Source organism: Rhinatrema bivittatum, chromosome 4 (genome assembly GCF_901001135.1).
Source record: "Rhinatrema bivittatum chromosome 4, aRhiBiv1.1, whole genome shotgun sequence".
Classification (NCBI taxonomy): Eukaryota; Metazoa; Chordata; class Amphibia; order Gymnophiona; family Rhinatrematidae; genus Rhinatrema; species Rhinatrema bivittatum.
Window position 1 is genome coordinate 191,083,337 of NC_042618.1, and position 14,353 is coordinate 191,097,689.

Consider the following 14,353-nt stretch of genomic DNA (forward strand, 5'->3'; position numbering starts at 1 on the left):
ACATTCTGGCTGCATTTTTGACTGCTTCTAAGCTAAGATTTCAAGATATTGTTCTCAAGGATTTCAAGATCCTTTTACTGGGTGGTGACTTCTAACATGGAATCCAGCACCGTGTATCTGTAGTTGGGGTTATTTTTCATTACATGCATCACTTTGCGCTTGTCTACATTAAATTACCTCTGCTATTTAGATGCCCACTCTCCTAGTCTCACAAGATCCTTCTGCAGTTCTTTACAATCTGCTGCTGTCTTAACGACTTGAAACAATTGTGTCATCTGCAAATTTGGTGTCCTCACTCATTATTCCTTTCTCCAGATCATTTATGCGTATGCTGAATAGCACAGATCCCAATACAGACTTCTGGGGCACTTCCCACCTACTCCCTCACACACCTAACCCACCTCCCTACAGGTGCCTAACCCCACCCCACACTTATCTTGTAAAATGCTGTTTCCTCACTGAGTTCAGATGAACTTCTGCCGTTTTTAAGTGGCCAGAAGGAAGACAGGAGACAGATGAGATGTTTTATAGGATAGATAAGTATGGAGGGTTGGAGGTTTTGGGGTGTTTGGTATTCAGGTATACCTGTATTTAGCTGTATTTTTTTAATGCTTGAAATTTTAACTTATTTTTTTATTCCATCTCTATCTCACATTTCTGGGATTGATGCTAAGTCTAAGGTGCCATGACAGCATGTTCCCAGGCCTGGGGTTCCTGGATTTGATGTTTAACCTCCGTCCTGGGAGAGTTGACCCAGGACCCTCACACCCAGGAACTCCAGGTCTGGGACCATGCTGCTACACTGCCATAGAGTTTAAACTAGCCCTAGAAATGTGAGTTAACCTTGTTACATATGTGGCCCAGGTGTTACATTTCAGACATTAAAAAAAGATATGAGCTAAGAATTCAGAGTTTTTATTGCACCTCCATGCACTGGGGAATAATAATTAATCTCTTCATTTAACTAAGATTAGCGTGGAGGTGCATAATTTTAGCACATATTTTTACTTACATTTTATGTAATTACATTTTTAGTGATAAAAATCCTATTAAATTGGGAGTAAAATTTAGTGCACAAAATGTCTGCTAAATTTTGAGTAAAAAGATGTAATAAATTTAGCACACCTTATTACTTTAGCCTCTGAAAATGTTTTAGCAACCTGAGGTGGGTTTATTACATTAGTAGCTAGCGCTATTTTTTGTGCCGTAAGGAAGCTTAAGCATGCTCAAGGTATTTTGTGCCTCTGCATGTCCTCAGCTTCATAGTACTTTGAGGTTGTTTTACAGCCTGATAAATGCTATGAATCTCTCACACAACCTTATGCATTAATGTTTTAGGAGTGTTTGCATTCCCTTAGGGCTTCTGTACTTCAAGATGAGCTAAGTCAGCAGTGCTTATTTGATGCATTAATGTTTTGAACATAACTTCAGCCCATTAAGAGCATTTTGCCATTTTTGGCTTTATCTTTCTTATCCGTATTTAATTTGTTGCCCTATTCCTCATGCTCTCTTCGCATGAACTCTCTGATTCCTTGAGTGTGTATGTTGTATAACCACTGCCCCTTTCATCTAGAAAACATTGGTTCTTTAATGCCTTTCTGCCATATAAACATTATCTCTTGGGTTGCATATATTTTCCCTAGGCATCAGTATTCTGATACTCCCTGAGTTAAAACTCTTCAGTATGCTTTACTTGTATGACGTCTCGATGCTTTGAGTGCCAGTGCTTTTAAGATATTTTTAGTTCTCCCAGGACAAGCAGAATGGTAGTTCTCACAGATGGGTGACATCATCAGATGAAGCCCTGTCACGGAATACTTTTGTCAAAGTTTCTAGAATTTTGACTGGCACACTGAGCATGCTCAGCATGTCACCAACCCTGAGGCCACAAGGGGTCCCCCCTTCAGTCTCTCTTTTTTTTCCACGCAGTATTTGCCTTGTAGTTCTTGGAGCTCTGTGTGAGTTTTTCTTCACAATATTCCTCACGGAAATGTTTTGAAGTTTACCTTCACTCTCTACCCCATGCCGGGGTCCCCCATCGCGCATTGACTCTGTTTTCGGTGACTTCACTTCACTTCGCGTTTTTGGTGTCTGTTCCCGTTTATTCTCACGGTGACCGATGGTCACCGACCACACGCCGCCTCTTTTTACCATGGCGACCGGGTTTAGGAAGTGTCCCGAGTGCCCGCGGACTATGTCTATAACTGACCCACTCAATGTGTGTGTTTTCTGCCTCTGGCCTTCCCATGACATCCGTCGATGTCAGAACTGTGTCCAGATGACCCCCAAAGGCCGGCACGCCCGCCTGGAAAAGATGGAGCATTTGTTTGGGCCCAAGCAACCTGCTCCATCGACTCCGGTGACGGGTACATCGGGTCGAAGGGGTCCATCTGATTCTGGTCCCTCTCCATCGAAGCTCCACCGGAAGGACTTAAGAGCAGGAGACCAAACTTCACTGGCATCAACCCATTCCAAGGCTTCCTCATCATCATCCTTGGCGCCGAAGAAAGACCGGGCCGAGCACCGTGGGAAGCATAGCCACCAGCACCAACACCCATCTTCGTCCTGTGCCGACACCGGCCTCGACCGAGCCTCCTCCAAAGAGGCCCTGGGGAGAGGAGTCCCCATCCTCCTCTGCACCCGTGAGCCCAAGGCATTCCCCACCGGTAATGGTGATAGGCACCGAGCCCCCATGGACTCCCGTGAATGCTCCGGTGACGCATTGCCTGCCGCCTCCTCCAGGGTCGGTTCACTCCACACCCTCATTCCAGGAGAAGTTGGACAGCATGGTCTAACAGGCAGTGCTCAACGCCCTTCATGGTTTTCAATGGAAAAGCTGGAAGTCCTCCTCTGTACTCTGCCAACACAGCCCATACCAGCCAGGCCTCCGGTGCCCAGCCAACCACCAATACCTCCTCCAGTCTCCATCCCAGTCTCCTCAGAGGAGGAAGATGCCGGATCCCAGACCATTGGGCCTTCTGATGCCCCGGCATCCCTCTCAGATCCCGGTGTCCTCGGTGCCGGCACCAAGGTGGTGCAGCCTCTCCGCCCATCAGTGCCTGCACCCCGTACTCTGGGGTTGACCCTCTCTCCTTGACCCAGGCACCTCCCTGGTGAGGAAGAGGCCCCTGAAGACCCATGGGTGATGCCTCCTTGGACCATTCTTCTGAGGCTTCCGAGGACCTTCTTTCAGAACCTTCTCCCCTGGAGAGAGTTGGCGCTTACCCCCGGAAAACCTCTCTTTTGCTAGCTTCGTAAGGGAAATGGCAGAGACAATACCCTTTCAACTTGCAACAGAGGAAGATGCCCGCCACAAGATGTTGGAGGTCCTACAGTTTGTGGACACTCCAAAAGAGGTCATGGCTATCCCAGTCCTAGACCTCCTGCACAGTCTCTGAGAACATCCCGGTTCTGTGCCTTCGGTCAATAAAAAGACCAATGCCACGTACCTAGTGCAACAGGCCCTAGGTTTTCAAAAAAGCCAGTTGCCCCACCAGTCAGTGGTGGTAGAGTCAGCCCAGAAGAAGGCCAAGAGGACCCGCCCTCATTCCTCTGCCCCTCCAGGAAAAGACCAAAGAGCCCTAGAAGCCCTTGGTTGATGGGTTTTCCAGGGGTCTGTGCTGGAGGCTCACATAGTGGCATACCAGCTCTATATGATCCAGTATAAATGTAAATATTTATTGTAAATATTTAATGTAAATATTGCTTTGTTCAATTTCTCCCCTTTTCCAGATCCTAGTTAATTTTCCCTGTTTTATTGTAACTTTCTCACATCCTTTAACTGTTATACTGTATTTAAAGTTTTAATTGGGAATATTGCTTATTACGTTACGCTCTGCTCTTCACCCATTGTTAACTGTAAACCGGGTTGATGTGATACTAGTCATGAAACTCGGTATAACAAAATAAATAAATAAATAAATAAATATAATTGAAACCTTTGGAAACAAGTCCAGGATTTTTCGGAAACCCTGCCACAGCAGTTTCAGGAGGGTCTGGACTCCATACTAAAGGGTTGGAAGCCGGAAAGCACGAGGTGAAGGGTGGCTTATGACGCCTTCAAAACATTCTCAAGAATCTCAGCAGCTGGCATTAGTGCCAGACGCTGGGCCTGGCTTAAAGCCTCAGACCTTCATCCTGAGGTGCAAGACAAATTGGCAGGCCTCCCCTGTACAGGAGAGAACCTGTTTGTTGATAAAATCAGTGATGCAGTGGCCCAACTCAAGGATCACCATGAGACCTTGCGTCAGCTCTCCACTACCACCAATGCCCCCTCAGTGGCCCGACGCGGTCCACGTAGGGACACCAGAAAACAGTTCTACAAATCACGGAGATACTAACTTCCAGCATCCCGTGCTCGTATAACTCTGCCCTCTCAAACAGGTCATCCTTGCGAACAGAGGGCACAGCCAGCTCCCCAGCCTAGTCCTGCAGCTAGATTTTGACTCACATCCAGAGAGCAGAATCCAACCCCCCCCCCCCCCCACCTGCACCAACCAACCCACCTGTCGCAGGTCGACTGTGCCACTTCGCCAGGAATTGGATACCAATCACCACCGACCGATGGGTATTGTCCATCATAGCCCACGGTTACCACCTCAGTTTTCTCGCAGTGCCGCCAGACTCCCCACCTTCTCAGTCGTGGAGTCTGGTCGATCACACAGCGGCCCTAGAGTTAGAACTCTTGGCCCTGCTACAGTCCAGAGCCGTGGAACCGGTTCCCTGGACCCAGAGAGGCCAAGGGTTCTACTCACGCTACCTTCTCATCCCGAAAAAGACAGGCATCCTCCATCCCATCCTTAACCTTTGAGCCTTAAACAGGTTCCTGCGCAGAGAGCGGTTCAGAATGGTGTCCTTGGGCACCCTACTCCCACTACTGCAGCAGGGGGAATGGCTCTGCTCTCTGGATCTACAAAACGCTTACGCACATATTGCGATTTTTCCACCTCATCGCAAATATCTGCGATTTGTTGTGGGTCACTGTCACTTCCAGTACAGGGTTCTTCCCTTTTGGCTTGCCTCTGTGCCCCGGGTATTCACAAAGTGCCTGGCAGTTGTCTGAGCACAGTTGTGCCGAAGCAGCGTACATGTATTCCCATATCTGGATGATTGGCTTATCAAGAGTTCGTCCAAGGAGGGAGCCCTTCACTCCCTCCACTTAACCTTACAAATCCTTCAGTCACTGGGTTTCCTGGTCAACTACCCGAAATCCCTCTTGACTCCTTCTCAAAAACTGTCATTTATCGGCACAGACCTGGACATGACTTTGGCCAAGGCGTTCCTTCCCAACGAACACGTAACTACCCTGGCCAACCTGGCAGCCTCCATCCGACGCCAGCGGGTGACCTCTGCCCACCTGCTCCTCAGGTTGTTGGGGCATATGGCATCGTCTGTCCACGTCACCCCAATGGCCCGCCTAGCCATGAGAGTCACGCAGTGGACCCTGAGATCTCAGTAGAGCCAAGCCTCTCAAAAACTCTCGGCACGGGTCCACATAACCACTCCACTCTGGCTGTCCCTCGCCTGGTGGATGCAGAAATCCAACAAACAGGGCTTCCTTTTCAGCCCACCGATGCCTCCAACCTGGGCTGGGGCAGCCATGTCAACCGCCTCCACACACAAGGGATGTGGTCGAGAGCCGAGGCAGCCTGCCAGATCAACTTCCTGGAACTCCGGGCGATGTGATATGCCCTCTACGCATTCCAGGACTACCTGTCCAACAAGGTCATCCTGATCCCGGCGGACAACCAGGTAGCCATGTGGTATCTCAGCAAACGGGGGCACGGGCTCTTATCTGCTTGCCAAGAGGCGGTGCAGATTTGGGCCTGGGACCTGTTGCATTCCATGCTCCTGTGAACCACTTATCTGGCAGGCACACAGAATGTAGTGGTGAACCGCCTCAGCTGGGCATTCCAGCCCCATGAGTGGTCTCTGAATCCCCCAGGATCTTCCGCCAGTGGGGTCAGCCAAACGTCGATCTCTTTGTGTCCTCGCAGAACCCCAAGGTGGACCGATTCTGCTCCCTACAGGGGGATTGAAAGACACCACCCATGAATGCCTTCCCCCATTCCTGGAGCATAGGTTTGTTATATGCATACCCTCCGATTCCGCTAATAACCAAGACTCTCTTGAAGCTACAGCAGGACCGAGGCTCCATGATCCTCATAGCCCCACATTGGCCGCGTCAGGTCTGGTTCTCCATCATCTGCGACCTCTCTGTCCAGGAACCCATTCGCCTGGGCACCTCGCTCGCCCTCATCACGCAGGATCAAGGCAGGCTACACCACCCGAACCTCCGGTCCCTGTCCCTGACAGTCTGGATGTTGAAAGCCTGATATTCCAGCCCCTCAACCTTTCTGCCAATGTCTCGCAGGTCCTAGTAGCTTCGCGAAAGCCTTCCATGCGGCAGTCATATCAGGCAAAGTGGAAAAGGTTCTCCTCATGGTGCACACAAGAAGGCCTTGACCCCTTCTCTTGCCCCATGACAACCCTTTTGGACTGCTTCTGGTGCCTTTCGGAGTCTGGTCTATAGACCAGCTCAAATCGGGTACATCTGAGTGTCATTAGCGCATACATCGAGGGGTGGGTGATACCTCAATCTCGGTGCAACCCCTAGTGAAGAACTTCATGAGAGGCTTACTACTAAAGCCTCCGCTACGCCCTCCTGTTGTGGCATGGGACCTCAACATAGTGTTGAAATGGCTTGTGCAGCCTCTGTTTGAGCTCCTGCGAGTGCAAGCACCTCACTTGGAAAGTCCTCTTCCTCGTGGCGGTTACTTCTGCTCACAGAGTCAGTGAGTTGCAGGCCCTGGTAACCTATCCACCTTACACAAGGTTCTTCCATGACAGGGTGGTACTGCGCACTCACTTCAAATTCCTGCCTAAGGTAGTAATGGACTTCCACCTAAATCAGTCCATTGTTTTGCCCACCTTTTTCCCCGAGACCACACTCACACCCAGGTGAGCGGGCTCTGCATACCTTGGACTGCAAGCATGCTCTCGCCTTTTATTTAGAGTGCACCACAGCCCACAGGCAGTCCACCCAACTCTTTGTCTCCTTCGATAAGAATAGACTAGGAGTTGCAGTGGGCAAGCAGACCCTCTCTAATTGATTGGTGGACAGTATTGCTTTCTGCTATGAGCAAGCAGGCCTTCCACTAGCGGGCCGAGTAAAAGTGCACTCAGTGAGGGCCATGGCTGCATCATTGGCACTCTTCTGAGCAGTCCCTGTTTCTGAAATCTGTAAAGCCATGACGCAGAGTTCCCTTCACACCTTCGCAGCCCATTTCTGTCTGGATAAGGACAGTGGACAGGCAGTGTCTTTGGCCAGTCTGTCCTCTGTAATCTGTTTCCAGTGTAACAACCCAGTTCTTCCTACCTAGGGCCCCGTCTGGTGTTCAGGCTGCCCTGTTTTTGTGCTTGTTGCACATTATTAGGTGTCTGTTGGCCCAGGGTGTTCTGGAGCAGCCTGCAGCTTGCTATTCACCCATCTGTAAGGACTACCATCCTGCTTGTCCTGGGAGAAAGAGTTGTTTACCTGTAACAGGTCAGCAGAAGTTAGTCCTCACAAGACCCACCTGCCACCCCACGGAGTTGGGTTTGCTTTCATTTTGTTTTATTTTTCACTCATACTTTTGCTATAAAACAAGACTGAAGGGGAACCCCGTGTGGCCAAATGGTTGATGGCATGCTGAGCATGTTCAGTGTGCCACTCAAAGTTCTAAAGTTCTAGAAACTTTGACAAAAGTATTCCGTGACAGGGCTCCATCTGTGAGGACTCACATCCTGCTGTCCTGGGCGAACACCATAGGTAAGCAACTCTGCTGTCTGGCAGCATGTACAAGATGCTTGCCATTTCCTTTCCATAACACTTCTGTATTGTCTTGATGCCCAGTAGTGCTGGCTTTTGGTGCATAATCATTTTTTTTTTTTTTGTATTTTGTTGGGGGTTTGTTTTTTTTTCGTTTTTAACCAGATCCCTCTTTTATAAGGGTGATTTGATATACAGCATGGTTTTTCCATCCTCTGTGATCTTAACAACTAGCCATTCTCACTACATAGCTGCATTTTTCCTCTGCTGTATCTCAACACAAATACATTAGTGTGATAGTATTGGTGCTTTTACTGGATTATATGGAAAGACTATTGTACTCTAATAGAATATAAAAGGCAGTTGTCAATGGGTGCAGCCTATAGTTATTGCTGTAAAAGCAGTACTTGATTGAATCCTTTCCTTAGGAGTGCTGTGTGATACATCATTTCTTTGCCTTTTGGCTATGATCCAAGTTTAGTATCTGTTTTATGAGCAGAAGATGGTCCCCGCTTTACATTTTAGCTGAGATTGAGAGCCTTTACAATATGGGGGGTGGAGGAGTGGGAAAGTGTAACACTCTGCTACCTAACTACATTGAGGACATGAAGCTGTTTGCACCTTGACCACACTGGGAGGACTATTGCCAATGCAGGAGAATTAAACCACTTTCTAAAAAATGATCAATGCTTTAACCCCAAACATATCAAAATTAAGGGTGGTAGTTGCGTTTTACAGTAAAATTAAAAAGATTCTTTTGTTTATATATCTGAGGCCTTCCACATTTTATATCTGTGATGATAACTCTTACTATATAGGTCCCATAATGAAACACATTAAATATGCATTTCAAAATATTGAAGGACACTGGAACTTTTCTGTATGGTTAATTAATACATTAAAAAAATGTGTTTGCCATGATAGTCCGCTATATAGAAATAAAGGTTATCAAACTAGGTATAGGTGATAAAGGTGATACTTTTTTGCTGGACTGACTTAATATTTAATGATTTGCTTTTGAGAGCTATGCTCACTTCATCAGGTCAGTGCAGGATTCAAAGACTAGTCACAAATGTATTGTTAGCCCATTAAAAAGGTATTGCCTACCAGTTCACCTTTATTTCAACATTTAAAAAAATAATCTATTGCAAGTTTTTAATTATGCATTTTATGCGCTGGATGCCTTCATTGAAATACTAATGTAAAGGCCCATCAAAATTGGCAGGGGTCCACTCCCCCCCCCCCCCCCCCAACTGGGAAATCTAACATAGTTTGACTGCAGATCAACTACGTGTGCAGTTTTTGCAGTGGGTAAAAGTTCTCACACTATTAAACTGCTCACGTTCCTTTACCCGCACAGATTCTGGACAAGTCTGAATTTGGTTTTATGTGCATCCCAGGAGTAAAAGGACAAATTGCAGTCTTGGGAGTCCCATGCAAAAATCACTTTTATTCTATTTCTTCTTTAATTAACGTTTACGCAAAATTTCCCTGACCAGATACCCTAAGAAAACGACATCAAATCTGCCAAAAATGTTGCACAAATATATTTTTAGAGCACAATACATAGCGTGACCAATAAGCAAAGGAGCTATTACAAGGCAATAAATCTGTATGTTAGAAAAGTAAACAAAGGTACAAGGAAAAAAGAAACTGTGCCATCTCAAAGGAGGTGGCAGAAAAATAAAGGCAAAAAGAACAACGTTCAGGAATTATAAAAGATCTCAAAAAGAGGACACAAGGAAGATTGCCTGATGAAACTGAGGGAGATGAAGAAAGAAATCAGGTGGAAGAATGTATTACCAAAGAGGTAAAGAGGTGACAACTTTTTTCAGATATATCAGAGAAAGAAGGAAAGCCCAAAGTGGTATAGTGAAATTGAAAAGTGACAAGAAGCAATGTGTAGAGACAAAGTAATGGCAGAAATATTAAACAAATACTTCAATTTGAAGTTCACTAAAGAAGACACTGGAGAAGGACTGTTGCTGGTTGACAAAGACCATAGATGGGAATGGGGTACACACAACTCCTTTTACAGAAGAGAATGTATGGGAAGAGCAAGGAAAACTGAAAATGGACAAGGCCAAGGAGCCAGATGAGCCTACATCCCGGGATACTATGGGAACTCAGAGATGTCCTAGCGGATCTGCTGAAAATCCTGTTTAATAGATCCCTGGAAATGAGGAGTTGTGCCCACTAGATTGGAGAAGAGCAGTTGTAGTCCCGCTTCACAAGAGTAGTAGCAAAGAGGAGGCTGGAAACTACAGGCTGGTTAGCATCACCTTTGGGTGGGTAAATTAATGGAGACTCTGCTAAAAGAAAGGATAGTGAACTATCTACAGTCAGGAGAATTGCTGGACCCGAGGCAGCATGGATTCACCAGGGGAAAGTTATGTCAGACAAATCTGATTTTTTTTTTTTGACTGGGTGACTAGAGAACTGGATTGAGGAAGAGCAATCGATGTAATTTGCTTGGATTTCAGCAAAGCTTTTGATTCGACCCCGCATAAGTCTTGTGAATAAAATGAGAAGCTTAGGCGTGGGCACCAGGGTGGTGGAGTGGATTACAAACTGGTTGACTGATAGGAGACAGCATGTAATGGTAAATGGAATCTATTCTGAAGAGAGAATGGTGTTAAGTGGAATGCCACAAGGATCAGTTATGGAACAGTCTCTGTTCAATATCTTTGAGCAACATTGCAGAAAGGATATAAGATAAAGTTTGTTTATTTGAGGATGATACTAAGATCTTCAACAGACTGGACATGCCTGAAGGAGTTGAGAGAATGAAAAGTGATTTAAGAAAGCTTGAAGAGAGGTCTAAGATTTGGCAGATGGGATTTAATGTCAAGAAGTGTAGAGACATGCATCTAGGATGCTGTAATCCAAAAGAGCTATACATGATTGGGGGGGTGAAAGACTAATGTGAATGGACCAAATGAGGGATCTTGGGCTTATAGTGTTTGGCGATCTGAAGATGACAAAGCAGTGTGACAAGGCGATAGCTAAAGCCAGAAGAATGCTAGGATGCAAAGACGAATAACCAGTAAGAAAAAGGAGGCGATAATGTCCTTGTACAGGACCTTGGTGAGGCCTCACCTGGAATACTGTGTTCAGTTCTGGAGCCCATATCTCAAAAAGGATAGAGACAGGATAGAGGCAGTTCAGAGAAGGGCAACCAAAATTGTGTGGGTTCAGTATCGTAATACTTATGAGGAGAGGCCTAAGGATCTAAATATGTATATCCTGGAAGAAAAGATACAGGGGAGATATGGTACAGACTTTTAGATACCTGAAAGGTTTCAATGATTCATGAACTTCAAACCTTTTCCTTTGGAAAGAAATCAGAAGAGCTAGGAGTCACGAAATGAAACTCCAGGAGGAATGACTCAGAGCCAGCGTCAGGAAATATTTCTTCACAGAGAGGGTGGTGGATGCCTGGAATGCCTTTCTAGAGGAGGTGGTGAAGATGAAAATAGTCAAAAGAGTTCAAAGGGACATGGGATAAACACTATGGATCCCTAAAGGCTAGAGGATAGAAGAAAAGGGCACGGTTACTACTTCAACCAATAAGTCTTGTTGCTTTTGATGCAACTGCAACTTTGCTTTCCGCTTCAACGGCAGGGGGAAAAGGGGAGTTGGATTCAGACAAAAACCAATGAGGGTCCTGACTTTTGCAGTCTGGGGAACTGATAAGCATGGGGGTAATCTGCACAGAGCAGCAGTTACTACCCTTAACCAATAAGCCTTGATGTTTATGATGCAACTGCAAAATCGCTCTCTGCTTTGACAGTGGTAGGTGGGAGAAGAGGAAGAAGAATTGGATTCAGACAACAATCAACATGCACCCTGACTCTTACAGTCTGCGGTACTGATATGCAGACATAAGGGGAAAAAGCACAGGACTGCTTCTAAGACCAAGTCCATAAGCAAAGCATGTCAAGCAGCACGGTCTGAATTTTCAAGAAGGCTTATCGCCCAGTAAAAATGTTGCTAGCAGTAAATATTTATGGGTTATCATAAGTCTTGGGGATAACTTCACGGAGCGGCTACCCTTAAGAGAAACATGGGGGGACCTGCACAGCACTGCAGATACTACCATAAGAAGCTTGCTGGGTAGACTGGATGGGCCATTTGGTCCTTTATTGCCTTCATTACCATGTATATGTTACAAACGTAGCGAATTATATATACAGTATTTAGGGTGATTGTTAGAAGCCTTTTCAGTATGTTAATTATCTTGCATTGTTGCTGGATGTATCTTTTTGAAGTGAACCTGATCTCTGCAACTGTTTAATATTCATGTATTCTGGGAGCATTTGGCAGAGTGAGCCTGACTCCAGGGATTTGTTTTCTTTCAGGCTAAGAAGAAAGAGCTAGCAAGGAGAGACGACATTGAGGACGGAGACAGCATGATCTCTTCTGCCACATCCGATACTGGCAGCGCAAAAAGGAAAAGGTATACATCAGGTTTTGATCCTGCTCTGTCTCATGTAATTTATTTTCTCTGGAGCAATGTACAAAGCATGCTTTGAGGATAGGGTTTGCAAGAACATACAACTTGCTTTGGTAGATTTGATGTATTCTAGTTTGGCTTGATATTTTTTGCATGTAATAAAGAGAAACATTATGGGTTAAAAATGGCATGTATATAGCAATTTTCAAAAGCCAATGTGTAAATCCTTAAAAAAAAAAAAATGACCCCCAATGTGTAATTTACAAAATACTAGTAATTTTGACTATTCTGAACCAGTTTGAGTCTTTCATTTAAATAGCATGTACCCTGTGAAGAAATGCTCACGATTCATGCAGCATGCTTCTGAAACTGCATGCTAGGTGTAAGTACAGTGCAGGGACTCCATATGCTCAGGAAAAGCTTTTCTGCACTATTAATAAACTGAGAAGTTCTGTTTTCCTTCCTCCCTTCCCACTTTCCTCCTCCAAAGTATTACTTAAGAATCATTGAGAAAGCAATTCATTATTTCAATGTAATGAGGAAGATTTTCAAAGCTGTTGAGCTGGGTAAATTGGCCTGTCCGAAAAATTGCCTTCCTCTGCCTGGCTAAAAGAATGCATGGCTTTCCATGCAGGTTTTGATTTTCAAAAGCCTGCGCTTTAATTTGCTCTTGCCCTTGCTCTGCCGCCAGGTGCAAAGTACGTGGACACTTTTGGTGTGCAAATTTTGCAGCAGGTAATTTTTCAAAGCCGAACAGCTTGTGGGTTCTATTTGAAAATTGGCTGCAAGGTACATGGACTATTGAAAATACCTCCCAGAATGTTTAAACAATATTCCAGTTTATCTTATATTTGTTGGACTTATTTCTGCTTAGTCCTCGCTGAGGCCTGCCTTTCATTCAGAAATTTAAGCTTCTTAGCACACCATCATGTTTAATTGCCAGGGATGCTATTTGGAGGCACAGATTGTAATTCCACGATTGATTCCCCCTTTTGCATGCCTTTTGATTTTCATGTTTTGTTTTATTTATTTTATAACATATGTCCATAAAGAGTTATTAAATCTAATGTAAGCATTTCTATCCTGCCTTCCAAGGTTGAAAGACCCAATCAAAATGTATAACAAAATTTCAGAACAAAAAATTAATATAAATAAACATAAAAAATCCATTATATGGAGCACATAAAACCATCAAAATAAATAAAATACATTTTACAGTTGACCTCAATAAATTCACATACCCATAAACAACAAAAAAAAAAATAACTCTGCCTACAATACTCTTAGCTGAGCCTAATTCAAACAAAAAATGCTTTATTTACACTATGCCCCTCTATCTTAGACGCCATCAATTTTCCTAACCTTTTTAACACTATGTTCGCTTTACCATGGACACTGTCAAGTAGAGATGTGAATCGTGTGCCAGATCGTCTTAACGATCAGATTCGGCTGGGGGGGGGGGGGGGGGGGGGGAATCTGATCGTTAAGATATGTGAATTGGAATTAGTTTCTGATTCCAATTCACATCGCTAATTTTATTTTTAGGGAGGCCCGCGCCGCTAAAAAAAAACAAAACCCACCCGACCCTTTAAATCGACCCCACCCTCCCGACCCCCCCAAAACCTTTTAAAATTACCTGGTGGTCCAGGGGGGCCTCGGGGAGAGATTTCCCATTCCCAGGCATCAGCTGTTCTAAAAATAAATGCCCCTTTGCCCTTACCGGCCATCTTTACTCATCAGCCCCTATTATACTATACTCTATAATAGGGGCTGATGAGTAAAGATGGCCGGTAAGGGCAAAGGGGCATTTATTTTTAGAACAGCTGATGCCTGGGAACGGGAAATCTCTCCCCGAGGCCCCCCTGGATCTCTCCCCAAGGCCTCCCTGGACCACCAGGTAATTTTAAAAGGTTTTGGGGAGGTCGGGAGGGTGAGGTCGATTTTAAAGGGTCGGGTGGGGTTTTTTTTTTATCGGGCCATCGGCGCCATTTTAATTAGTGGCAGCCAAAATGGCGCCGATGGCCCGAGAGCAGGAGATCGTGCCGGAACCCCCCCCCCCCCCCCACTGGACCACCAGGTAATTTAAC

At 45.4% G+C, this 14,353-nt stretch overlaps 1 protein-coding gene across 6 annotated transcripts in view; it reads left to right on the forward strand.

Annotated features, from left to right (window-relative positions):
- The window catches only part of PBRM1 (polybromo 1), a 355,730-nt gene that overhangs the window by 146,712 nt on the left and 194,665 nt on the right, over window positions 1–14,353 (forward strand). For all 6 annotated transcript variants that reach the window (XM_029599448.1, XM_029599445.1, XM_029599446.1 and 3 more), the window contains exon 14: window positions 12,172–12,269. In XM_029599448.1, the coding sequence (XP_029455308.1) occupies window positions 12,172–12,269 (98 nt within the window). The remainder of the gene's footprint in view (window positions 1–12,171; window positions 12,270–14,353) is intronic.